This window comes from Choloepus didactylus, chromosome 2, assembly GCF_015220235.1.
Source record: "Choloepus didactylus isolate mChoDid1 chromosome 2, mChoDid1.pri, whole genome shotgun sequence".
Classification (NCBI taxonomy): Eukaryota; Metazoa; Chordata; class Mammalia; order Pilosa; family Megalonychidae; genus Choloepus; species Choloepus didactylus.
The window spans coordinates 12,374,924-12,402,879 of record NC_051308.1 but is presented as its reverse complement, the minus strand read 5'-3'; the positions used below and the strand labels follow the sequence as shown (position 1 = coordinate 12,402,879).

Below are 27,956 nucleotides of genomic sequence, written 5' to 3'. Positions count from 1 at the left end.
CCACTTCTAGATAATACTCCAAAAAAGTGAAAACATGATCTCAAACAGACAGTTGTACACCAATGCTTATCGTGGCATTATTCACAATAGCCAAAAGGTGGAAACCATCTAAGTGCCCATCAACAAACAAATAGATAAACAAAATGAGGTATCTACACACAATGAAATATTATTTTGCTGTGTGAATGTATCACAATTTATGTACCCATTCTACTATTGAGCTATTTGGGACATGTCATAAATAGTCTTTTAGTCGTAGAGACCAGAGATTCTCTTACTCAGAAGAAGGAAAGCGACAGATGAAATCCACCGTCTCCTTTCTACTTTAAACTGGTCTGATCAAAGGACTTGTTTGTTTTCTTCCATGTCTGAATTAGAGCTGATCCAACTATAAATTAAGTGATAATACATTTAGCTGGGAATTATGGAAAGGAGAAGGGGGTGTGGTTAACCTGTCAACAGCTGATGCCAGTGGACTTGTGTTTTAGTTTCCTTGGCTGATTAAGGAACCAACCATGCACTGGGTTGGCTTAAACAATGAGAATTTATTAGGTCCGGTTTTGAGGATAAAAGAAAATCCAAATCAAGTCACCATCAAAGCATCAAGGTGATGCTTTCTCCCAGAAAACTGTGGCATTCTGAGGCTGACTGCTGGTGATTCTTTGTCCTTAGCTTGTCACATGGCAAGGCACTTGGTGGCATCTGCTGGTCTCTCCCTCCTCTTTCTGGTTCCATCAATTTCAGCTTCTGGCTGCTCCCTCTGGCTTTCCCTCTCTCTGTGTTTGAATTTCATTCTCTTATAAAGGACTCCAGTAATAGGATCAAGACCCATCCAGATTAAAGTGGGACACACCTTAACTGAAGTAGCCTCATCAAAAGGTCATACTTGCAATGGGTTCCCAGCCACAGGAATTAGATTAGATTTAAGAACATGTTTTTCTGGGATACATCCAGCTTTAGACCAACACAGCTTGTCTCCTAAAACCAAAGGAAGCCAACCTGGCTTGTGACAGTGGTGATTTCTGGAAGGAGGGCCCTATCTTGCATTTCTTTTTGGTTCTATGACAGTGTGTCCTGCACCCAGAGGATGCTAATCAATGATGGTGGGTGGGAGGCAAAACAGACACAAACAGGATACCAAAGTGGGGGGGGGGGCACTTGAAATTACCGCTCTAGAAAACAAAATGATGTTTACATACAGAATAACACAATTTTTTATTCACACATCCCACCTATGACATTAAGCACAGCCTTTACCTGTGGGACATATGTCATCTTTTCCACCTCAAATCGTTCGCAGATTTTTTACTTTGAAGTAGAAGAGAGAGAGAAAAAAAAAAAGAACCGTGGTTGCCCTAAAAGGAATGAGGAAGTGAGAGCTCCCAGTGTCTGGCTGGCCCTCTCAGTGTGACAGCCCATGATGTTCTTTCCGGTCTCAGTAAAATTCTGAATTTCCACCTGCCCCCACTGCCACTTATAATGCAGGACACGTGAAGTTAGAGCAGTTCAGTCTCGTCTCTCCCACAGTGGATTAGTAGTAGCAGAGTGACATGCTGTTTCTCCCACTTTCCACAGTTCACCGGAGGTAAAAGAACTCTGGCTAACAGCTTTCCGAGGGTAAGTTCTATAAATTAACATGAATAGAAAATAAGCTGCCAGGCAGAGCATTGATCATTAAAATCACGTTCAACAGAAAACAACTAGACTGTGGGTGGAATAAATATGCAGCAGTGTTATAAAGGCTCGGAGCACTGAATGCTTTGCTTCAAAGTGAAGTCTGCACTTTTTTAGCCTAGGAATTCGGCAAATGTCTTTGTTTTATGTTTACAAGAATTAGTATGGTGGAAATATTTTGTTTTTGTTTTTGTTTTTCTTTTGGATTAAATGAGAAGATCCATGTAAAGTACTAAATATCATACCGGACACATAATGAGCACTCCAAAAAAAATTAGTTATTATAATTGCTATTGAGATCTTCCATTGAAGGGAATGTAATAGATAAATCACACACTTTGGAATGGTAAAGATATCAGGCTTAAATGATTAGAAATAAGTGTGTTTGAATGCTGTTCTTAATAGCATAAGACATCTGGTAACATGTATCCGAAACTTGGTGTTTGAGCAGAGTGGCACTAAATTTGGCCAACTTATTTTGTGTGTACAGCCTAACTGTTTTCCATACTGATTTGTTGTAGACAGAGCCAAGACAACAGCGGAGCTAAATTCATCTCGGGACCATCAGCCCAAACTCTAATGAAGGTGATAAGTAGCTGCAATGCTGCTGTACGTGCCTCTCTTTCATTTCTTAATTTACATTTTCTAGAAGCAGGAGTCAAAAGATGTTTATCTAATTTCATTTTTTCTCTTTTAGTCAAAAACACTAAATGCCAGTAATATGGAGACATTCATTGGCTGTCAATCAGAGGTAAGAAAGCAATTTCTAAAACTTTTTAACTGCACTGTAAGAAGATGGAAAACTCCTTTGTGTTCTAATTGCATACCATTTGGATTGTTTAATGATGTTTAACATCATAAATCCAGTAAATTAGACACATTAATTGGGATCTTATATGATGACAGTCAAGACTTTAATATTAATTCTAGAGGATAGAAAAAATCAATGCATTCTATTGACTTAATTTTTAATAGGAATAAAATGTTATAGGTGTATTTTGTGGAGAAGACTGGTTTGGGTAGCTTTGATCATTATTTTTAACTGGAATAAATGCATTTTTAGGGTGATATCAAGGAACATCCCCTGTTGGCATCATGTGAGAGTGAAGATAGTATTTGCCAGCTAATTGGTGAGTTTTGAAAACATACTGATCTTTTTTATAAGTGGTAACAACCAGTGTTCTTGGTTTGCAAAACCACACTTCTCTCTACTAGGAATTTTTTTTTGTACATGTTCTTTTAAAGACCGCAGAACATTAACACTTAAGTGGCAGGCATGCTCCAGCTCACTAGAGTTGCAGAGTGCTCTGCTAGAAAAGGTCCTATCAATAGCAAATTTCCCAGTTCTCCAAAGAGTTTTTAGTAGGGTTGACAAACCTCCTGGTGGTTTACATTTATGACAAAGTTGTGTGTACATATGAAAAATACACAAAGCCTTTTAAGTTTCCTTCCTTTTCTAGCGGAGGAAAAAACCTATTAGAAGCAATTGTTGCTGAAGCAATTGTTGATATAATATCCCAAAGAATCCAACATTCACCCCTTAATTTTTTTTCCTAATGAATTTCATTATAATGTAACCCTGACCCAGGTCTCCGGAACTTTAAGGACGGGCCATTTCTCTCTCTCCATCCTCCTTTCACATGCCAATATAAAATGTATGGGAACATATGCCAATGCATTTAGAAAAGAATGCTTTTATAATTGGAAAAAAGGAAGAGAAAAAGTAAGAAGGAAACATGTGAGATGCAATACCCATTGCACACAAGTCTTTTGGATTTTGGAAGGACTAGGGTATCTTGGTAACGTTTTACTGATCATTCCCAATTGCCAGGACTACGTGCAAGCTAGTCTGTAGGGATTTGTGCTTGCCCGGTCCTAAAGCAGCCATCTGGGAGACCCTGAAGGAGGACTGCGCAATGGGGCGTGCCCCCTAGTGGCTGGCTAGGGCGTTCATGGCCACAAGGGTCAATGGCTGCTGTCTCTGCAAAGTGCCTTCGAAACAATCTTGAGCAAGTCACTTCCTCTCTTCACAGGTTTCATTTTCTTCACTAGTCCAAGGGGGAAATTAATCCATTTCACATCAGAAATGTCCCCTATGGTTATTAGGGTCAATGCAGTGAGCATAGTTGTTTATGACCTGCAGGATTAGGTTTTGCTCGTTTTCTGCAGCAAAACAGCTAGCCAAGGGTAAAAACAGGAAAGGTGGAGACTTTGAGGATCCTTGGTGTTGATGTTTAGGGGCTGGTTGCCCTGGTAACAATGCGGTTGTTTTTCGGTCTGGTGTTTCTAGATGAAGAGTCACATCCTTCTCTTTCTTGGCTTTTCAAAACTATGGCTCCCACACAGCATATCATAGATAATATTATATGGCTGACAATATCCATTTTCTTATACAGATCTTTCCTAATTAACACTTTAATCTAATTTTTCTCCTTGCCATATTTTCTTGGCTATAGAAATTAAGAAGAGAAAGAAGGTATTGTCTTGGCCCTTTCTCATGAGAAGACTTTCCCCGTCATCTGAATTTTCTGGGACTTTGGAGCCAGAATTGAAAGCATCACTATTTGACCAGCCCTTGTCAATTATCTGTGGTGAGGACGATACGCTCCCCAGACCTATTCAGGTAAGCCCACATTTACTTGCAAACCTACTTCAGTTTTCTGCCAGGTGTGAAAATTCCTTGGGAAATCTTAATGTAATTCACCCACGAAATTTGTTGGGGCTGAGCTCTAGTTTTTTCCACTTTTGGAAATGGTGTTTCCATTTGTGAGTGCAGTTCAGGAGAATGTAAGGGCACTTACAATCTAGAAATGAGTTGTACTTGTCAATGAGCTTAGAGTGATGGGTTCTCAATACCTCTGACTTCACTGAGTTAAGAATGCTGAAAATTTGTAGCTTCTGAAAAATTAACAAAAAGGAATGTAATATATAATCAGAAATCCTTATAAAGGATGATCATCATATGGGATGATTTGAAAGGAAAGAGGCCTGAAGTAATTTTAGAATGTGCAAAATTACAAAGAGCAAAAGAAAATACTTCCACAATTTACCTCCTCTTAGAAAAATGGCAGGGTTAAGGGTGACAGCTCATAGCAGTCTGCCCAAAATGAAAGACTGACTTCAGTGGTTCCTTGTTAAGGACTCTTTGTGTAATGGAGAAGAGAACTAAGTTTTATGGAGAGGGTACTTTTTGACATGTAAAGACAGATGATGTTTACATTCATTATTTTAATTCTCTTTCTCCAACTCAAAGATTTTACATGCATTAGTAGCAGCGTAGTGTATGTCTTCAAACCAAGGATAACCGTTTCCTATTCCTATGCCTGTTTCCTATAGGATATTCTTACCATTCTATGCCTGAAAGGCCCTTCAACCGAAGGAATATTCAGGAAAGCAGCCAACGAGAAAGCCCGCAAAGAGCTGAAGGAGGAGCTCAACTCTGGAGGCGTGGTGGACTTGGAAGGCCGCCCAGTGCACCTCCTGGCTGTGGTTTTTAAGGTGAGTTCACAGCATCCGTGCCCAGGTGACCTGTCGATGGGCCCTGGCATGCGAATTCTGTGCAATTATTTAACGGGCTTTTCTCATCTTGGAGTTTAGTTATTTTAGGGAAGCCCTTTTATTTACTTAGATAAACTGCTGTTTCTTATGACCACAGATGCCTTAAGTTCCAAATTTCCACGAGAAAAGGCAATTCAATTGTCCCGAGGCCAAGTCTGCGCTCCAAAATCAGTTTGCCCCTCAGAATTCACCCGCCTGGGGATTCTGCCTTATAAGATACCTGCTCTCAGGAAGCTGCTGACTTAGCTGACTTAGTATTGAGAGAATTAGAGAGTATGTCCTCAGTGCAGTCTATGGTAGGATACACTTTGAGTACAGAAATGGAGTGAAAGCAAGGTGGGAAGGAAGGTATCGGGGCATTATGTTACACAAACAGGCCAACGCTCCCCCTTTCACCCCACAGGACTTCCTCAGGAGCATCCCCCTGAAGCTGCTCTCCTGTGACCTCTTTGAGGAGTGGATGGGTGCTCTGGAGACGCCGGGCGAGGAGGACAGGATTGAGGCCCTGAAACGGTAAGTCCTCAAGAAGTAACTCTGGGAGACACGCTCAAATTGTCTCCGTTTGAGTCTTTGCTGAACTGCTGAAATGTTTCATGATTTATGTTTAATGAATCAGAGTGGAATCTGTTCATCTAACCCCAGAATAAAAAGCAAGAGGCACCCTGGACGTTCAAAAGAAGTTTTAGGAAGTACTACCTCAATAAGTGGAATGTGAACCTCAGAACTCACAAATTCCAAGAGGTGGACGAGTATAAAAATATAAGTAGTTCAAGATGGAATTAGATGTAATCATAGATGAAAGCTTTGAAACAGGCTAACCAACAAATTGCAGGAGTTTGAGGGCATCCTTTGTCTCCATAGATTGACATCATGCAAATCAACAATTCTTAAATTGTCTTAATTGTAGACAGTTCTGGAAGGCATTGTTTTTTGATTTTTGTTTTCTTGTTTTTTTTTCCCATAAAACTCCATAAGGCAATTCGTAGTCTAATAATTAACCAAAATGAAAATTACATAGAAACACATTTTAGTGACAGTAAAAATAATTAAATATGTAAATGGAAAGTGTGATTTATTTGTGATTAGACAACCCTAAATCCCTAACTTTAATAGTATTTTTACCAAATCCAACAAAACATATCTATATATATAATGATTGTCCCATGTGGCTAAATATTTTCAATGAAATATTTATGGAATTGAAGGCATTAGAGAGTCCCAAAATGAAAATCCTACGATTATCACAATAACAGTTTCTACCTAAAGACATAAAAGCTCCTTTATAACAAAAACTTCTTATGGCAAATGAAAAAGATCTATGTATTGGAGTCACCATTTCATTTTTTTGGAAAAAGATGAGGCTTTAAAAAATCTAATTTTTAGCAGTGATATTGCTGTCCTAGTGCTGCCTTCATCATGTCTATGAACACACCCTTTTAAACTAATGTATTCTCCATAAAGATTTCTCAAAATTGTATTAAAATGTGTCACCTTCTTTTGGTGATCACAGTTCAAGAAAAAGCACATGACTGTATTCCAAGACAACCAGTGTTGCCATGTTAGAAGACAGAAAGAAGGTCTACATGTCTAAATGATTACACAACAAAATGATTTTCAAATTTTGAAGGCAAACTCTGGAGTCTAATGCCGGTTCTGCTTCATAATTTAAGATCTATATAAATAATAAAGGGTTGTGTTCAATTACGCAGACCAGTTTCTGAGGTCTTCAAAACCTTGTGGTTAACCAGTTTCATTCCGTGTCAACTGGCACTGGAAGTGTCTGAATGGATGTTTCACAATGTTACTTGTGAAAAAGCATCTTCCTCATTTTAAAGGAAGTCTGTTTTAGGCAGAAACTTGCAACTTGCTAAACTACAGCTATATTGGCCCTTTGCCTCCTTGAAAACCAACATTTTCCCTAACTTTATTTCAGGGTTGCAGAAAAGCTCCCCCGGCCCAACCTCCTGCTGCTCAAACACCTAGTCTCGGTGCTCTACCTCATCAGCAAGAACTCCGAAGTTAACAAGATGGACTCGAGCAATCTAGCCATCTGCATCGGTCCCAACATGCTGACCCTAGAGAATGACCAAAGCCTGTCCTTTGAAGCCCAGAAAGAGCTGAACAATAAGGTTTGTTCTCGTCTGTTTATGAGGAACTCCCAATTTATGGTCTCACTGGTGGTTTTGCAAATGTCAAGCAATGAAATGCTTCTGAATTTTTCTGATTGGCTCAGAATCAAGGCAAAAATATAAAAATGCAGAATGCTTTTGTCAGAGTTCTACTCCCTTTACCATAGACACATGCATTTGAGGGAGCTGAATAACCCAGGCTGAAGTCCTCTGTCATACCCTGAGACAGAAGATAAGTTCTACAGATTTTTACATCAGTCTGTCTCCCAGGATAGAAACGCTTTTTGGGTTTTTTTCTTTTGTGCATCACACCCTGTCAATCCAACTATAACCTCAGAAAACTATTTACTTAAATGAAAAATTTTGTTACTCTAAAGTAAAAGACATTTTTAAATGCTTAAACAAACAAACAAAAATGCACATCTCAAAAACACCAGAGATTAATATCAAAGTTTAATATATATGATGGTATATATTATGTGTGTTCTTTTCAGAGACATAAAAATCTTTAATTTTCATTTTGGCCCCTCTCTAATAGTTGACTCCCACTATATCCTAATTCCATGCCCACCTGAAAAAACAAACAAACAAGCAAACATAAAAAAAAAACAAAGATGTTTTTTAAACTGACAACCCACTTGTTTTTCCTCGCAGGTTAAGACATTGGTGGAATTCCTCATTGATAACTGCTTTGAGATATTCGGAGAGAATATTCCAGAGCATTCCAGCATCACTTCTGATGACTCCCTGGAACACACTGATAGTTCAGGTACAGAATGTGCTGTCTATGATTACTATTATGTTTGAAAACTTCATGTCCATCTGCCAGTTCATGCCAGTTGTGTAAAATATCTCTGGCATTTAAAACAGAAGTTGCCTTTGTAAATCACCAAATCAGAACAGATTCAATCCCATGGGGGTAGTGATTAAAAGTGAAAAATCTTTTTCTTGAATTTCCCTGCAACATCTCCTCAGGACTGTAGATACTCCTTTGACTTCAGCCTGGTACTTTTCCCTTTCCCATTATAAATCATGAACAACTGCTAATTTTATTAATTAACCTTTAGCTATAGGATTGGGACAAGGAATTTTTGGTGGCACATAATAGGATATAATCCTATAAAACAGCCATCAAAAAGATAATTTTAATATTTAAGATCAATAAATTTGCAATGAAACGCTGTTTTCCTCTTTTCCATGTATTTTTTCTCTCTCTTTTTAATATTTCCTCTTCCTACTTCTCTTCATCTCAAAATAGTAGATTTGGAAAGAAATAAATGTTAATGTGATAGACTTTCTTACTAGAACAAGCCCCAAAATAGTTCCACCAAATTACTGAGTGCCATAGAGTAAGATCCACTGTACTAAAGTTTATTTCTAAAAACCTGAACAAAAAGTTCACCTGTGCCTTAACTTCCCCCAGACATGTCGACCCTGCAGAATGACTCTGCCTATGACAGCACAGATCCTGATGTCGAATCCAACGGTGTCATCTCCCTTCAGAGCAGGCAGCCCCAGGGGCAGACCAAGATGGCGGCTGGCTTGGACAACACAGGGACACAGACCCCATGTGAGTTAAGCCTGGAGCCCATTGTCAGCACTGTGGCCAGACTCAAAAACTCCCTCAGCCAATCAGACAGGAGGTATTCAGAGCCCAACATGTCATCCTCACCAGAGTGCCTCAAGAGCCGGATAACAAACCAAAAACTAACTAAAAGTCAGGAAGACTTCACCACGCCCCGGGCAGATTCTAGTCTTGAAAGTGAGGAAGCCGAAGACCCATTTCCAGAGGATGTTTTCCCTGCAGTAGAAGACAAAATCAGAAGACCACTGGACCTGAAAGTAAAGAACTTGACTCAGGGTTTGGCGTTACCATGGGGATTGTTACCTAAAGCCTTCTCCAGCAGCTCGCTGGATGGTTCTTCTGACAGCTCACCTATGGTTTCTCCTTCCAGTCCCAAAAGACATTTTTTCACAAGACATCAGTCTTTCACCACAAAGTCTGAAAAGAGTAAACCCAACAGAGAAATAAAAAAGCACTCTGTGTCCTTCTCCTTTGCCTCTCACAAAAGAGTGCTGACCAAAGCCTCCAGCTTTGGGTCTGGGAGAACCAAAGGCTTCCCCAGAGACCAAGTAAAGAAAGGTAAAAAAGAAAGCCAGCTTGCGGGCCGCATCGTCCAGGAAAGCTGGCCTGAAATCCATAGACAAACAGCTATAGACGTTAGCTCGAGATCCTATGCCCTCTCAGTCGACGATGTATTCCAGCTAGTTGACCAGAGAATTCCTGAAAGCCCACCATCTTATCAAGAGGCCATTCGGTGGTCCCAGACACCTGAACTCACTGCCACTGGTGGCCAAACGGTGGGGAGTATGAGAGCGAGAATGCTCAGTCAAGACGCCATGCCAACACCTCTTCTACCTTCTCACCAAGGAGGGGATTCAAGAGATATATGCGGTAAACAGTGTCTTAATGGACACAGACTGTCTCCTGTGGCTGAGAGCTGGAAACACAGGACTGTCAGTGCCTCTGTGGAAACTGAAGGGCAAGTGACTGTCACAGGCAGATCTGAGCTTCACCGATTAAGAACTGTGTCTGAGTCTATACAGAAGAATAAGCAAGACCATCTAATACGCCGATGTAGTCAACCAGTCTTTGAGGCTGACCAACTCCAATATGTTAAAGAATCCTATATTTAGGAAGGCATGCCGTACACCATGCTGTAACTTAGGGTATTTCTGTAAATATGTGACTGCAAAAAGAACTGCTCTTACATTCTGTTTTCAAAATAGTCAAGAATAAGCTCCTTTGGAAAGGTTATGTACTGCCGTTCTCAATGAAGATAGCCACCCAATGGGTGTCTGTGAGAACCTGAATGTGTGCAATATGTAACAAGTGTATAAAATGTATCATAGACAAGCTGTTAGGTGTGAAAATGTCTACATAAATGTGTGTACATATTTGTTTGTGTACTTGAGGTAAACTACATTGCATCCTTGCCTCCTGGGCACTTTTCTATTGGTGAGTGTTTAAAAATAATCTTTTTTTAATGTTGCCTCAAATGTCACGCAATTTTCATGTTTTCCACAAACTCCATTGAGAGAAAAATGTTTAAATCTCTGTTAGAAGTTTACTCTAATAAGCAGCTTTGTGACAACTAATGAATCACCACAGTAGAAGAAAGAAACCAGACCAGAAGGAATTAGTTCAGTGTTTGGAGTTTCAATGGCATTACAAACTCCAGTGAAAGAAAAGGCCACAATTAAAATTATGAACAATGCTCAGATATGTCCTTTTATTCCCCATAGATTAGAGAAAATGCATTACATCAATATTAACTCATTTTTAGCACTTTGAATTTCTTTGTAGTTCAGTGATGTCTTATCCAACAGTGTGGAGGTAAACTATTAGATGTGCTTTGGGGATCGTATAAAACTTCAATGTAATTTCACTACAATAAATTGCACTCCTTATTTGAAAACACAAATGGTCGTTCTTTATTGACATGGTGCTTCCTTTCCTGCAGTTAATAGAAATCCACCAAGAAAATCATACACATGTTCATTCAATAAGCATTTATTGAATATATATTTGTTGTTCCAGGCACCCAGCAAGACTGGGAATCTTGTGTTTAGTTAGATAGAATCTCTGTTTTCCAGAAGTTTAAGCCATTTTTCAGCAAGCAGTCACTAAAAGGACAGAAAAACTTAGCATGCAAATATAATATTTCCCATTTTTAGCAAATTAAACTTTTCAGTACTTTCACACGTGTTATCTCATTTCTATGATGCCTCAGTTTGCTTGATTATTTGCAAACAGTGGTAAAATGTAAGGTGTGTGTCATATTAGAATTTCAATGCTCAATGACTAAGATATTTATACAGTATCTTAGAAATGTCAATTTTCCTTACTTTATCATCATTTTTCATAAAACTATTAATATGATTTTGATTTGTTAGAGAAATATTTTTGTATTGGCTAGCTACTAAATGCTGAAGACCTATTTTTTACAGAGGTGACATTAATAATATCGTACAAAGTTAACAATGTTTGTTCCAGTTTGCTAAAGCTACCATTATACAACACACCAGAAATGGATTGGCTTTTATAAAGGGGATTTATTAGGTTGCAAATTTATAGTTCTAAGCCCATAAAAGTGTCAAAACTAAGGCATCAACAAGAGGATACCTTCACTGAGGAAAGGCCGATGGTGTCTCGAAAACCTCTGTCAGCTGGGAAGGCACATGGCTGGCATCTGCTGGTCCTTTGTTCCTAGGTTGTGTTTCAAAATGGTATGCTCCAAAATGTCTCTGGGCTTCTGTCTCTGCTAGCTTCTCACTCTCAGCTCCTGTGTATCCTTGTTTGTTCTCCCAGGGCATTTCTCTCTCTAAGAGTCTGGGGGTACTCTCTTAGCTTCTCCAGGGCAAACTCTGGACTTCATCTCTTAGCTGGTCCACACCTCCATGGAAGCAATTTAATCAAAAGGTGCCCAGATCTCCATGGAAACATTTAATCAAAAGATTCCACCCAACAAGATTGGATTAAAAGATCCTGGCTCTTCTGGGGTCCGTAATAGTTTCAAACCAGCACTTGTAAATCAGATTGCTCAGAGCATTATGTTCAAACCTAATAATATCATTAAAAGTACTTTGATAAACACCAATATATCCATATTTCAAAGGGGCACACACTCTCCCTCTGACTGCTAATATAAGAAGGGCAAACCCTTTCCAGAGTTGGACACTAATTGTAATCATCACCAATTTTTAGCATCTAACATGTCCCAGCACTTTGCTGAATATTTAAGGATTGAAAATCATCATCATCATCATCATCATCATCACCCTCCATCATGTTCTTAGCAATTTCATGAGAATCAAAGAATTCTTTAAAGCAGATCACTAGGACTATAGGCTAAGAAGCCTCAAGTCTATCTCCACTTCACCACCCTCCTGACCTCTGTGTGACCCTACTGAAGTCAAGAAAACCTACCCAAATTTCCTTGTTTTTAAAAAATAAGAGCGTGACTGAAAGCTCTCTACCTGTTACATGCCAGTTGTTTGGTTTCCTGACAAACATTTATGAGCTTCTTGCAATCAAGCAAATGCCATTATTGTTACTGTTTTTGAAAAGTAGAGAAAAGGGTATGGTGAATATTTCAAATTATGCACAGGACAGCCATCCCACTTTTATGAGAACATGTAGGTCACTGGCCTAGTAAAATAGGGTTTTTCAACTTGGTTCCCAAGTTCCACAAAACAGCACTTGATATTTGATTACACCAATGATTTTTAATATGTCACCACAACCAGAGGGCTGAGGCTTACAGTGAGATTTGGATGATATTAAAATGATAACTATAGTAAGGACCCAGGACACCAGACTTCTGTCCTATGTGGGTTTACTAAGGGGCGGCAGAATGACAAAGGGAAGAAATCACAAAGGGGGCTGTCACCCTGCTGCAAGGTGTATGGGAAAACCAGTTGGCAGTCAAGGCCCTTAGAGGATTAAACCCAAATGCAGGTCTTATCACTAGCACCCATGTACTGCACCCATGCATCACAATGCCAGGGTCTAACCTTAGGGCAGTTCCTGGTTCTCTGACCAACAGAGGAAGGTACGCACAAATCGGAAGACAAAGGCACACCATCACCCACAGTTAACGAGCCCATGAGTGATGTCCAGCAATCACCGTCCTCGAATCTGGCTGAACAGATTGCAATTCCTTCCTCTTGGGGAAAGTGGGAAATTTTCTCTCCTCTTTTAGAGGGGGAGGGTAGGTAGACCTAAGTCATTGCCCACCTCCCACATGGTACACTGAGATGATCTGCAGTGATGCCCTGCTCCCCATCCCCAGCATTACCCAGCACAACAAGAAATTAAAACTTGGTTTAGAAATTTTGACTTGAGGGAATTAACCAAAGTTGGGTGCTTTTGCTGGAGCTGAGCAAAACTGCACTCGCCTCAGAGCTCAAACACGACACATAAAATGCCTACATTACATCTGGGTCCCATCGCAGTTGCAGCAGCACCTATGGTTTGTAGCACCAATAAAACAAATTAGTTAACGGCCATGGTGCTTCCAAAGGGCCACCATAAATGAGAATTTCCAAAACACTATTAACACTGTTCATCCTAACACATTTTTAAAAGAGTAAATTTATAGGTGAATTTTTCTGATTGTGATCTCCCTGGAAGAGCTGCCAGCACATGCCTTCCTCCCAAAGGGTCAAGCCATGGAAACCCAGATCAGATGGGATCTCACATATTTTGAAGTTGTTTTAAAATATTGAATTATGTAAGATCTCAACTCTTCATCTGCAAATTCATCTAGCAAAAACATTTTGCTAGAGATGGAAGAGAATTACTTTTTAGCAATATTTTAAATGTGGACTGAGACCCTGCATTTTGTCCTCTGCAGAGTTCCGTGAGTCTCCAGAGCACAAACTGAATGTAAATGAGAAACACCAGTGGGTGAAATGCTCCCCTCCATCCTATTATCTGCTACAAAGAGGGGGGCATCATGAGATAAACAAACATGCATAATGCAAAAATCTTACCAGTAAAAGGGATGATAACATCTCAGAAGGAAAAGAAAGGCCATGTGTTGACCCAGAAAGAAAACATGACTTAAATTCACCACACCTCAGTTCACACCCCAAATCTGTGACCACGGACGTGGTACCACCCTGGTCTGAGCATAGATTTCTCTGTATATAAAATGAGGATAATAATAACTCTACCAACTGTGGAATGCCTGCAACAGAAAAACCCACATAACAGAGGCTTCAACAAGAAGGGGGTTGTGCTCTCTTTTAAAGAACAGACAGTCCAGGGCTGGCAGGGGGGCTCCTTGACGTCTAGGACCCCATGTTCCTTCACTTTCAGTGCCAGCTTTATGGTGTCACCTGTGCAGTTACATGGGGCCCTGCACTTAGAAGGCCCTAGGTTTGGTTCGATGTTCTCTGTGTACCATCTTAAAATTCTTAATAAGTTTTTAACAAGGGACAGGGACCCCACACTTTCATTCAGCCAGTCCTGTTCACGCTTTCTGGCTTTTTGTCCCACCATCTTTTGTTTGAGCATGATCTCCTTCATCCAGCTTTTCCCTCTAAATTCGGGGCAGGAACTTTTAAGGATCATTCTTGCTCAGTCACTTCTACCTCCATCCCAGTGGCTAGAATTTAGTAGTCACATGATCACTCTTATTCGCAAAGAATTCTCGGGAATACAGTATTTTCATGGGCACATTACATTTGAAAATCAGTTAGTAAGAAAGAAGGGGGTGAATGGATATTAAATAGGCAGTCCCTGACACAAAAATCTGATAAAAGAGAATATGAATATAGTAAAATACAAATTTAGTCGCTACACCATTAAAAATGCAGGGAGTGATGTCATTAACATGGAGATGTAAGGCACCCCCTGGAAAATTCTCCCCTCAGAATAAGGTAATAAAGGAACAAATTCCACTTGCTTGAAAATCTGAAGGATAATACAGACCAGCAAAAGACCCCACAAATGCTGAATAAAAAGAAAAGAAAAGTAATCTCCAAGGTCAGGTAGGAGATATTCTTCCAGGACACACCAGTCTGGATCCCTCCCCCTCACTTGGTCCCATGCAGCTTGGGAGTTGTGCAGGGGCAGCACGCCCAGGTCCGTTCTGCTGCAGGTGAAGACTATAGAGCCACTCACAGCAGCGAGTTAGAGCCCCACACATATCCAGGCACAGGGACCCAGGTCCACAGAAACCCAGGGCAGAGGCCCAGGCTGAGGAGAGCCACATACAAAAGAGCCCCCAGGGAAGAGAGAGAGGAGTTGGGGGAGAGACTGCTGCAAAACTTTTGACAAGATGTGCAGCATTCAATCCATTTTCTGTTGGCTGGACCACCTAAATGCAAAATGAACTTTTCTGAATTGACCCACCTTTCTGGATTTTACCCCATCTGGGTCCCTGGTTCAGGATATCATAATTGGGAATGTGAAGAAACCAGAGGCAGAAAAGCCCTCACAGAAAAATAAAAGGGGGGGTGCTGATCTGCTATAAGACAGGATGGGTCCCAGGTAAAGTGTCAGGAAGAAGGGGCAACAAGTGAAGAAGAGAATTTAAACATATCATAGGATCTGGGAGAAAATTCTGCACAAAAACAAAGAGAACAGATCATGATTCTCAGAGAAGTAACAGAGGAAAGGAAACTTTCTCCTGGAGGTGAAACAATCACACAAAAGTATCATCTTAAAAACCAAAGTACATATCTAGGGCAAGAATCAGATAAAGAAGAGGCAACAAAATCTGAACAGTAAAAATGAGCAACTCTAAAGGTCGAGAAAAAGTTGGAACAAGCATCAAAGAAGAGCCTTAACACAAACCAATCAATAATAAAACCCTAGACAAGAGGAAGAAACTGCCTTCAGAGTTAATTCATAAAGATAATCAGATACCCAGACAGCTGCAAAAATAACAAGCATACTAAGAAAGAGGAAGATATGGCTCAGTCAAGGGAACAAATTAAAACCTCAGAGGAGACACAGAATTTAGAACAACTAATCAAAGAAGTTCAAACAAATCTACTAAATAAATTCAAGGAGATGAAGGAAAATATGGATATAGAGCTCAAGGATAATAACACAATGCATGAGCATGTAGAAGAATTTAAAAGTTTAAAAAGAAACCTAAAAGAAACTACGGGGATGAAAGGCACAATAAAAGAGATTAAAATACACTAGAGGCATAAAACAGCAGATTTGAATAGGCAGAAGAAAGAATCAGTGAACTAGAAGACAGGTCAATCAAAAGCATACAGTCAGAAAAACAGATAGAGAAAAGAATAGAAAAATTGAGCAGTGTCTCAGGGACTTGAGTGACAGCCTGAAGTGCACAAACATATGCACTGTGAAAGGAGAAGAGAAGGTAAAAGGGGCAGAAAGAATACTTGAGGAAAAAATGGCCAAGAATTTCACAACTGTTATGAAAGACATAAATATCCATGTCCAAGAAGTGCAACATACTTCAAACAGAATAAATTCTAATAGACCTCTCTGAGACACATACTAATCAGAAGGTCAAATGTCAAAGATAAAGAGAAAATTCTGATAGCAGCAAGAGAAAAGCAATTAATCACATACAAAGAATCCTTAATAAGACTAAGTGCAATTTCTCATCAGAAACCATGGAAGCGGGAGGCAGGGCAAGATGGCGGACTGGTGAGCTGTATGTTTTAGTTACTCCTCCAGGAAAGTAGGTAGAAAGCCAGGAACTGCGTGGACTGGACACCACAGAGCAATCTGACTTTGGGCATACTTCATACAACACTCATGAAAACGTTGAACTGCTGAGATCAGCGAAATCTGTAAGTTTCTGTGGCCAGCGGACCTGCACCCCTCCCTGCCAGGCTCAGTCCAGTGCGAGGAGGGGCTGTCAGCTCCGGGAAAGAGAAAGGAGAACTGCAGTGGCAGCCCTTATTGGAAACTCATTCTACTGATCCAAACTCCAACCATAGATAGACTGAGACCAGACACCAGAGAATCTGAGAGCAGCCAGCCCAGCAGAGAGGAGACAGGCATAGAAAAAAACAACACGAAAAACTCCAAAATAAAAGCAGAGGATGTTTGGAGTTCTGGTGAACATAGAAAGGGGAAGGGCAGAGCTCACGCCCTCAGGCTCATATGCAAATCCTGAAGAAAACCTGATCTCTCTGCCCTGTGGACCTTTCCTCAATGGCCCTAATTGCTTTGTCTCTTAGCATTTCAATAGCCCATTAGATCTCTGAGGAGGGCCCTTTTTTTAATCCTTTTTTCTTTTTCTAAAACAATTACTCTAAGAAGCCCAATACAGAAAGCTTCAAAGACTTGCAATTTGGGCAGGTCAAGACAAGAGCAGAACTAAGAGAGCTCTGAGACAAAAGGCAATAATCCAGTGGCTGAGAAAATTCACTAAACACCACAACTTCCCAAGAAAAGGGGGGTGTCCGCTCACAGCCATCATCTTGGTGAACAGGAAACACTCCTGCCCATTGCCAGCCCCATAGACCATAGCTGCCCCAGACAACCCAGTGTGATGGAAGTGCTTGAAATAACAGGCACACACCACAAAACTGGGCGTGGACATTACCCTTCCCTGCAACCTCAGCTGATTGTCCCAGAGTTGGGAAGATGGAGCAGTGTGAATTAACAAAGCCCCATTCAGCCATCATTTCAGCAGACTGGGAGCCTCCCTACACAGCCCAGCAGCCCAGAACTGCCCTGGGGGGACGGCACTCACCTGTGACATAGCACAGTCATCCCTCAACAGAGGACCAGGGGGTGCACAGCCTGGAAGAGGGGCCCAGTTGCAAGTCTCAGGAGCCATACGCCAATACCAAGGACTTGTGGGTCAGTGGCAGAGACAAACTGTGGCAGGACTGAACTGAAGGATTAGACTATTGCAGCAGCTTTAAAACTCTAGGATCACCAGGGAGATTTGATTGTTAGAGCCACCCCCCCTCCCTGACTGCCCAGAAACACGCCCCATATACAGGGCAGGCAACACCAAGTACACACACAAGCTTGGTACACCAATTAGACCCCACAAGACTCACTCCCCCACTCACCAAAAAGTCTAAGCAGGGGAGAACTGGCTTGTGGAGAACAGGTGGCTCGTGGACGCCACCTGCTGGTTAGTTAGCAAAAGTGTACTCCACAAAGCTGTAGATCTGATAAATTAGAGATAAGGACTTCAACTGGTCTACAAATTCTAAAAGAACCCTATCAAGTTCAGCAAATGCCAAGAGGCCAAAAACAACAGAAAATTATAAAGCATATGAAAAAACCAGACGATATGGATAACCCAAGCGCAAGCACCCAAATCAAAAGATCAGAAGAGACACAGCACCTAGAGCAGCTACTCAAAGAACTAAAGATGAACAATGAGACCGTAGTACGGGATATAAAGGATATCAAGAAGACCCTAGAAGAACATAAAGAAGACATTGCAAGACTAAATAAAAAAATGAATGATCTTATGGAAATTAAAGAAACTGTTGACCAAATTAAAAAGATTCTGGACACTCATACTACAAGACTAGAGGAAGTTGAACAACGAATCAGTGACCTGGAAGATGACAGATTGGATAATGAAAGCATAAAAGAAAGAATGGGGAAAAAAATTGAAAAAATCGAAATGGACCTCAGGATTATGATAGATAATATGAAACGTCCGAATATAAGACTCATTGGTGTTCCAGAAGGGGAAGAAAAGGGTAAAGGTCTAGGAAGAGTATTCAAAGAAATTGTTGGGGAAAACTTCCCAAATCTTCTAAACAACATAAATACACAAATCATAAATGCTCAGCGAACTCCAAATAGAATAAATCCAAATAAACCCACTCCGAGACATATTCTGATCACACTGTCAAACACAGAAGAGAAGGAGCAAGTTCTGAAAGCAGCAAGAGAAAAGCAATTCACCACATACAAAGGAAACAGCATAAGACTAAGTAGTGACTACTCAGCAGCCACCATGGAAGCGAGAAGGCAGTGGCACGATATATTTAAATTTCTGAGTGAGAAAAATTTCCAACCAAGAATACTTTATCCAGCAAAGCTCTCCTTCAAATTTGAGGGAGAGCTTAAATTTTTCACAGACAAACAAATGCTGAGAGAATTTGCTAACAAGAGACCTGCCCTACTGGAGATACTAAAGGGAGCCGTACAGACAGAGAAACAACAAAAGGACAGAGAGACTTGGAGAAAGGTTCAGTACTAAAGAGATTCAGTATGGGTACAATAAAGGATATTAATAGAGAGAGGGGAAAAATATGACAAACATAAACCAAAGGATAAGATGGCAGATTCAAGAAATGCCTTCACGGTTATAACGTTGAATGTAAATGGATTAAACTCCCCAATTAAAAGATATAGATTGGCAGAATGGATCAAAAAAAATGAACCATCAATATGTTGCATACAAGAGACTCATCTTAGACACAGGGACACAAAGAAACTGAAAGTGAAAGGATGGAAAAAATATTTCATGCAAGCTACAGCCAAAAGAAAGCAGGTGTAGCAATATTAATCTCAGATAAAATAGACTTTAAATGCAGGGATGTTTTGAGAGACAAAGAAGGCCACTACATACTAATAAAAGGTGCAATTCAACAAGAAGAAATAACAATCGTAAATGTCTATGCACCCAATCAAGGTGTCACAAAATACATGAGAGAAACACTGGCAAAACTAAAGGAAGCAATTGATGTTTCCACAATAATTGTGGGAGACTTCAACACATCACTCTCTCCTATAGATAGATCAACCAGACAGAAGACCAATAAGGAAATTGAAAACCTAAACAATCTGATAAATGAATTAGAGTTAACAGACATATACAGGACATTACATCCCAAATCACCAGGATACACATACTTTTCTAGTGCTCACGGAACTTTCTCCAGAATAGATCATATGCTGGGACATAAAACAAGCCTCAATAAATTTAAAAAGATTGAAATTATTCAAAGCACATTCTCTGACCATAAAGGAATACAATTAGAAGTCAATAACCATCAGAGACTTAGAAAATTCACAAATACCTGGAGGTTAAACAACACACTCCTAAACAATCAGTGGGTTAATGAAGAAATAGCAAGAGAAATTGCTAAATATATAGAGACGAATGAAAATGAGAACACAACATACCAAAACCTATGGGATGCAGCAAAAGCAGTGCTAAGGGGGAAATTTATAGCACTAAACACATATATTAAAAAGGAAGAAAGAGCCAAAATCAAAGAACTAATGGATCAACTGAAGAAGCTAGAAAATGAACAGCAAACCAATCCTAAACCAAGTAGAAGAAAAGAAATAACAAGGATTAAAGCAGAAATAAATGACACAGAGAACAAGAAAACAATAGAGAGGATAAATATCACCAAAAGTTGGTTCTTTGAGAAGATCAACAAGATTGACAAGCCCCTCGCTAGACTGACAAAATCAAAAAGAGAGAAGACCCATATAAACAAAATAATGAAGGAAAAAGGTGACATAACTGCAGATCCTGAAGAAATTAAAAAAATTATAAGAGGATACTATGAACAACTGTATGGCAACAAACTGGATAATGTAGAGGAAATGAACAATTTCCTGGAAACATATGAACAACCTAGACTGACCAGAGAAGAAATAGAAGACCTCAACCAACCCAGCACAAGCAAAGAGATCCAATCAGTCATCAAAAATCTTCCCACAAATAAATGCCCAGGGCCAGATGGCTTCACAGGGGAATTCTACCAAACTTTCCAGAAAGAACTGACACCAATCTTACTCAAACTCTTTCAAAACATTGAAGAAAATGGAACACTACCTAACTCATTTTATGAAGCTAACATCAATCTAATAGCAAAACCAGGCAAAGATGCTACAAAAAAGGAAAACTACCGGCCAATCTCCCTAATGAATATAGATGCAAAAATCCTCAACAAAATACTTGCAAATCGAATCCAAAGACACATTAAAAAAATCATACACCATGACCAAGTGGGGTTCATTCCAGGCATGCAAGGATGGTTCAACATAAAAAAATCAATCAATGTATTACAACACATTAACAAGTCAAAAGGGAAAAATCAATTGATCATCTCAATAGATGCTGAAAAAGCATTTGATAAAATCCAACACCCGTTTTTGATAAAAACACTTCAGAAGGTAGGAATTGAAGGAAATTTCCTCAACATGATAAAGAGCATATATGAAAAACCCACAGCCAGCATAGTACTCAATGGTGAGAGACTGAAAGCCTTCCCTCTAAGACCAGGAACAAGACAAGGATGCCCGCTGTCACCGCTGTTATTCAACATTGTGCTGGAAGTGCTAGCCAGGGCAATCCGGCAAGACAAAGAAATAAAAGGCATCCAAATTGGAAAAGAAGAAGTAAAACTGTCATTGTCTGCAGATGATATGATCTTATATCTGGAAAACCCTGAGAAATCGACGATACAGCTACTAGAGCTAATAAACAAATTTAGCAAAGTAGTGGGATACAAGATTAATGCACATATGTCAGTAATGTTTCTATATGCTAGAAATGAACAAACTGAGGAGACACTCAAGAAAAAGATACCATTTTCATTAGCAACTAAAAAAATCAAGTACCTAGGAATAAACTTAACCAAAGATGTAAAAGACCTATACAAAGAAAATTACATAACTCTACTAAAAGAAATAGAAGGGGACCTTAAAAGATGGAAAAATATTCCATGTTCATGGATAGGAAGACTAAATGTCATTAAGATGTCAATTCTACCCAAACTCATCTACAGATTCAATGTAATCCCAATCAAAATTCCAACAACCTACTTTGCAGACTTGGAAAAGCTAGTTATCAAATTTATTTGGAAAGGGAAGATGCCTCAAATTGCTAAAGACACTCTAAAAAAGAAAAACGAAGTGGGAGGACTTACACTCCCTGACTTTGAAGCTTATTATAAAGCCACAGTTGCCAAAACAGCATGGTACTGGCACAAAGATAGACAGATAGATCAATGGAATCGAATTGAGAATTCAGAGATAGACCCTCAGATCTATGGCCGACTGATCTTTGATAAGGCCCCCAAAGTCACTGAACTGAGTCATAATGGTCTTTCCAACAAATGGGGCTGGGAGAGTTGGATATCCATATCCAAAAGAATGAAAGAGGACCCCTACCTCACTCCCTACACAAAAATTAACTCAAAATGGACCAAAGATCTCAATATAAAAGAAAGTACCATAAAACTCCTAGAAGATAATGTAGGAAAACATCTTCAAGACCTTGTATTAGGCGGCCACTTCCTAGACTTTACACCCAAAGCACAAGCAACAAAAGAGAAAATAGATAAATGGGAACTCCTCAAGCTTAGAAGTTTCTGCACCTGAAAGGAATTTCTCAAAAAGGTAAAGAGGCAGCCAACTCAATGGGAAAAAATTTTTGGAAACCATGTATCTGACAAAAGACTGATATCTTGCATACATAAAGAAATCCTACAACTCAATGACAATAGTACAGACAGCCCAATTATAAAATGGGCAAAAGATATGAAAAGACAGTTCTCTGAAGAGGAAATACAAATGGCCAAGAAACACATGAAAAAATGTTCAGCTTCACTAGCTATTAGAGAGATGCAAATTAAGACCACAATGAGATACCATCTAACACCGATTAGAATGGCTGCCATTAAACAAACAGGAAACTACAAATGCTGGAGGGGATGTGGAGAAATTGGAACTCGTATTCATTGTTGGTGGGACTGTATAATGGTTCAGCCACTCTGGAAGTCAGTCTGGCAGTTCCTTAGAAAACTAGATATAGAGTTACCATTCGATCCAGCGATTGCACTTCTCGGTATATACCCGGAAGGTCGGAAAGCAGTGACACGAACAGATATCTGCACGCCAATGTTCATAGCAGCATTATTCACAATTGCCAAGAGATGGAAACAACCCAAATGTCCTTCAACAGATGAGTGGATAAATAAAATGTGGTATATACACACGATGGAATACTACGCGGCAGTAAGAAGGAACGATCTCGTGAAACATATGACAACATGGATGAACCTTGAAGACATAATGCTGAGCGAAATAAGCCAGGCACAAAAAGAGAAATATTATATGCTACCACTAATGTGAACTTTGAAAAATGTAAAACAAATGGTTTATAATGTAGAATGTAGGGGAACTAGCAATAGAGAGCAATTAAGGAAGGGGGAACAATAATCCAAGAAGAACAGATAAGCTATTTAATGTTCTGGGGATGCCCAGGAATGACTATGGTCTGTTAATTTCTGATGGATATAGTAGGAACAAGTTCACAGAAATGTTGCTATATTAGGTAACTTTCTTGGGGTAAAGTAGGAACATGTTGGAAATTAAGCAGTTATCTTAGGTTAGTTGTCTTTTTCTTACTCACTTGTTATGGTCTCTTTGAAATGTTCTTTTATTGTATGTTTGTTTTCTTTTTAACTTTTTTTTCATACAGTTGATTTAAAAAAGAAGGGAAAGTTAAAAAAAAAAAAAAAGTAAAACAAGGAAAAAAAGATGTAGTGCCCCCTTTAGGAGCCTGTGGAGAATGCAGGGGTATTTGCCTACCCCACCTTGATGGTTGCTAACATGACCACAGATATAGGGGACTGGTGGTTTGATGGGTTGAGCCCTCTACCATAGGTTTTACCCTTGGGAAGACGGTTGCTGCAAAGGAGAGGCTAGGCCTCCCTATAATTGTGCCAAGAGCCTCCTCCCGAATGCCTCTTTGTTGCTCAGATGTGGCCCTCTCTCTCTGGCTAAGCCAACTTGAAAGGTGAAATCACTGCCCTCCCCCCTACGTGGGATCAGACACCCAGGGGAGTGAATCTCCCTGGCAACGTGGAATATGACTCCCAGGGAGGAATGTAGAGCTAGCATCGTGGGACGGAGAACATCTTCTTGACCAAAAGGGGAATGTGAAAGGAAATGAAATAAGCTTCAGTAGCAGAGAGATTCCAAAAGGAGCCGAGAGGTCACTCTGGCGGGCACTCTTACGCACACTTTAGACAACCCTTTTTAGGTTCTAAAGAATTGGGGTAGCTGGTGGTGGATACCTGAAACTATCAAACTACAACCCAGAACCCATGAATCTCGAAGACAGTTGTATAAAAATGTAGCTTATGAGGGGTGACAATGGTATTGGGAAAGCCATAAGGACCACACTCCACTTTGTCTAGTTTATGGATGGATGAGTAGAAAAATAGGGGAAGGAAACAAACAGACAAAGGTACCCAGTGTTCTTTTTTACTTCAATTGCTCTTTTTCACTCTAATTATTATTCTTGTTATTTTTGTGTGTGTGCTAATGAAGGTGTCAGGGATTGATTTAGGTGATGAATGTACAACTATGTAATGGTACTGTGAACAATCGAAAGTGTGATTTGTTTTGTATGACTGCATGGTATGTGAATATATCTCAATAAAATGAAGATTAAAAAAAAAAAAAAAACCTGCCACCCCCAATTTTTTTATCTGGCAAAACTGTCCTTCAAAAATGAAGGAAAGTTTAAAATATTCACAAATAAACAGAAACTGAGAGTTTGTCAACAAAAGGATTGCCCTACAAGAATTACTAAAAGTAGTTCTACAGGTTGAAAGGAAAAATTAGGAGAGAGTTGTTTGGAGCAGTGTGAAGAAATGTAGATCTTCAGTAAGGGCACCTAAAAGGGTAAATGTAAAACCCAATATTACTGTATCCTCAATATACAACTCTACTCTTTAATTCCTACAAGACCCAGAATACAATTGAAAAAAGCATATTTTCTGACAATAGACAGGCAAAATATAATGTGGAAAAAGACAACATAAAAAGGAGAAACAGATATATCGGAGCAGAGAACATGTATGCTATTGAAGGTAAATTGGCATCTTTTCAAATTAGTAGGTTATAGATATAGTTTTTATAACACAAACCCCAAGGTAACCACAAAGAAAATATTTAAAAATATATACAAAAATGTAAACAAGAAAGGGATCATATACATAACAAACATTAACTATAAAGAAAAGGAAGTGGTACAGGTTAGTGTGAAGCTCCAATACATCCCAAAGTAATTTGGGCAGAGAATAAAAATGCATTTGCAAAGCCCCCTTGAGGGATGGGGGAAATGTGGAAATATTAAACTTCCCCACCTGAGGAATTCCTGTTATTCTCACAAGCATTGGGGACTACAAATTAGAAAGCTGAGCCCTTGATCCTGGGACTTGCCCTTCTGAAGTCTGTTACTACAAAGAAGAGGCTAAGCCTACTTAAAATTGTGCCTAAGAGTCACCCCAGAGAGCCTCATTTGCTGTTCGAAAGTGCCCACTCTCTCTCTAAGCCAACTTGGCAGGTGAACTCACTGCCTTCCCCACTATGTGGGACATGACAACCAGGGGTGTAAATCTCCCTGGCAATGTGGGACGTGACTCATGGGGATGAGTTTGGCGTTGGCATCATGGGATCAAGAAAGCCTTCTTGGACCAAAGGGGGAAGAGAAATGAAACAAAATAAGGTTCCAGTGGCTGAGAGATTTCAAATGGGGTCAAGAGGTCACTCTGGAGGGCATGTGCTATACAGATATGCCATTTTAGTTTTTAGTGTATTGGTATAGCAGGAAGGAAATACCTGAAACTGATGAACTGCAACCGAGTAGCCTTGATTCTTGAAGATGATTGTATAACTGTAGCTTACACTGTGTGACAATGTGATTGTGCAAAACTTGTGGCTCCCACTTCCTTTATCCAGTATATGGACAGATGAGTAGAAAAATGGGGACAAAAAGTAAATGAATTATAGGGAGGGATGGAGGGTATGGGATGCTTTGTGTGCTCTTTTTTACTCTAATTTTTATTCTTATTTTTTGGTGTGGTAATGAAAATGTTCAAATATTGATTATGATGAATGCACAACTATATAATGGTACTGTGAACAACTGATTGTACACCATGGATGATTGTATGGTTTGTGAATATATCTCAATAAAATTGAATTTAAGAAAAAAAAAGGAGGTTGCAATAAAGGAAAAGAGAGATTAAAAAAAAAGATATGACTTATAAAAACCAAAGGACAAAATGGCTGAAGTATTGCCCTTACAGTATAACACTGAATGATAACAGACGCAGATTGGCAGAACGGATACAAAAGTATGATCCAACTATATGTTGTTTACAAGAGACTCACCTTTGACCCAAAGACACAAATAGGTTGAAAGTGAAAAGATGGAAAAAGATATTCCATACAAATAGTAACCAAAGAAGAGCTGGAGTAGCTATATTAATATTGGACAGAATAGACTTTAAATCAAAGCCGTTGTAAGAGAAAAGAAGGCCACTATATATTAATAAAATGGGCAAACCACCAAGAAGAAATAATGATCATAACTATTTATGCACTTAACCACAATGCCACAAAATACATGAGGTAAACACTGGTAAAACTGAAGGGAGAAATAGAAACTTCTACAATAATAGTCACAGGCTTCAATACACTATTCTCATGAAAAAGCAAAACATGTAGATGGAATTTCAATGAGGAAACAAAGAACTTGAATAATATGATAAATGAACTAGACCTAACAGACATATACAGAACATTGCACCCCAAAACCGCAGGACATACATTCTTCTCAAGTGCTCATCGATCATTCGCCAGGATAGACCATGAGTTGGGCCACAAAACAAGTCTCAATAAGTAGAAAAAGATTTAAATTATACAAAGCATCTTCGCTGACCATAATGGAATGAATCTGGAAATCAATAACAAGCATACAACTGGAAAATCCACAAACATATGGAAGTTAAATAACACATTATTAAACAATCATTGGGGAAAAAGAAGAAATCACAGGGAAAATCAGTAAATATCTTCAGATGAATGAAAACAAGAACACAACATATCACAACAAATCAAAACATATGGGATGCAGCAAAGGCAGTGCTGAAAGGGGAAATTTATAACCCTAAATGCATTAAGAAGTAATAAAAAGCTAAAATTAAAGACCTAACTGCACACCTGGAGGAACTAGAGAAAAAACAGCAAAGTAAACCCAAAGCAAGCAGAAAGAAAGAAATAAAGATCAGAGCAGAAATAAGTGAAATAGAGAATAAAAACAATAGAGAACATTAAGAAAATCAAAATTTGGTTCTTTGAGAAGATCAATAAAATTGACACATCTTTTGCTTGACTGATAAAGAAAAAAAGAGAGACCAAACAGAAATGAAAAGTATCATAGGAGGATACTATGAACAACAATATGCCAACAAATTAAACAACTTATATGAAATGGACAAATTCCTAGAAACGTACAAACAACCCAAACTGACTCTAGAAGAAGTAGAAGAGCTCATAGACATAAAGTAAAGAAATTGAACCAGTAATCAAAAACCCCCCAACAAAGAAAAGCCCAGGACCAGATAGTTTCACAGGTAAATTCTTTCAAATATTCCAAGAAGATTTAACACCAATCCTGCTCAAACTCTTCCAAAATTTAAAGTGTTGGGAATACTAACTAACTCATTTTATGGGGCTGACATCACCCTAATACCAAAGCCAGATAAAGATACTACAATAAAAGAAAATTACAGACCAATTCTCTTATGAATATACTTGCAAAAATCCTTAACAAAATACTAGTAAATCGAATCCAACAGCATATTAAAAGAATTACACACCATGTTCAAGTGGGATTTACCCCAGGTATGCAAAGGCGGTTCAACATGAGAAACTCAATTAATGTAATACACCACATTAATAAAATGAAGGGTAAAAACCACATGATTTCTGCAATTGATGCAGAAAAGGCATTGGACAAAATCTGGCATCCTTTCTTGATTAAAAAAAATTTAGAAAAACATGAATAGAAGAAAACTTCCTCAACATGATGAAGGATATATACGGAAAAACCCACTGCTAAAGCTTTCTTTCCAAGATCTGGAATAAGACAAGGATGCCCACTGTTACCACTATTATTCAACATTGTATTGGAAGTTCTACTCAGAACAATTAGACATGAAAAAGAAATAAAATCATCCAATTGGAAAGGAAAAAGTAAAACTTTCACTATTTGTAGATGACATGATCCTACA

General features: G+C 39.2%; 1 protein-coding gene across 1 annotated transcript; it reads left to right on the top strand.

The window, feature by feature from the left end:
• The first annotated feature begins 1,475 nt into the window (after positions 1 to 1,475).
• LOC119522030 (T cell activation RhoGTPase activating protein) lies at positions 1,476 to 10,846 on the top strand. Its single transcript, XM_037820757.1, has 10 exons — positions 1,476 to 1,617; positions 2,196 to 2,283; positions 2,372 to 2,425; positions 2,738 to 2,804; positions 4,131 to 4,297; positions 5,011 to 5,172; positions 5,636 to 5,745; positions 7,166 to 7,361; positions 8,016 to 8,130; positions 8,785 to 10,846. Exons 2-10 carry the CDS (start codon positions 2,254 to 2,256, stop codon positions 10,056 to 10,058), a joined length of 2,175 nt encoding a protein of 724 aa, XP_037676685.1. The 5' UTR covers positions 1,476 to 1,617; positions 2,196 to 2,253; the 3' UTR covers positions 10,059 to 10,846.
• Positions 10,847 to 27,956: the final 17,110 nt, after the last annotated feature.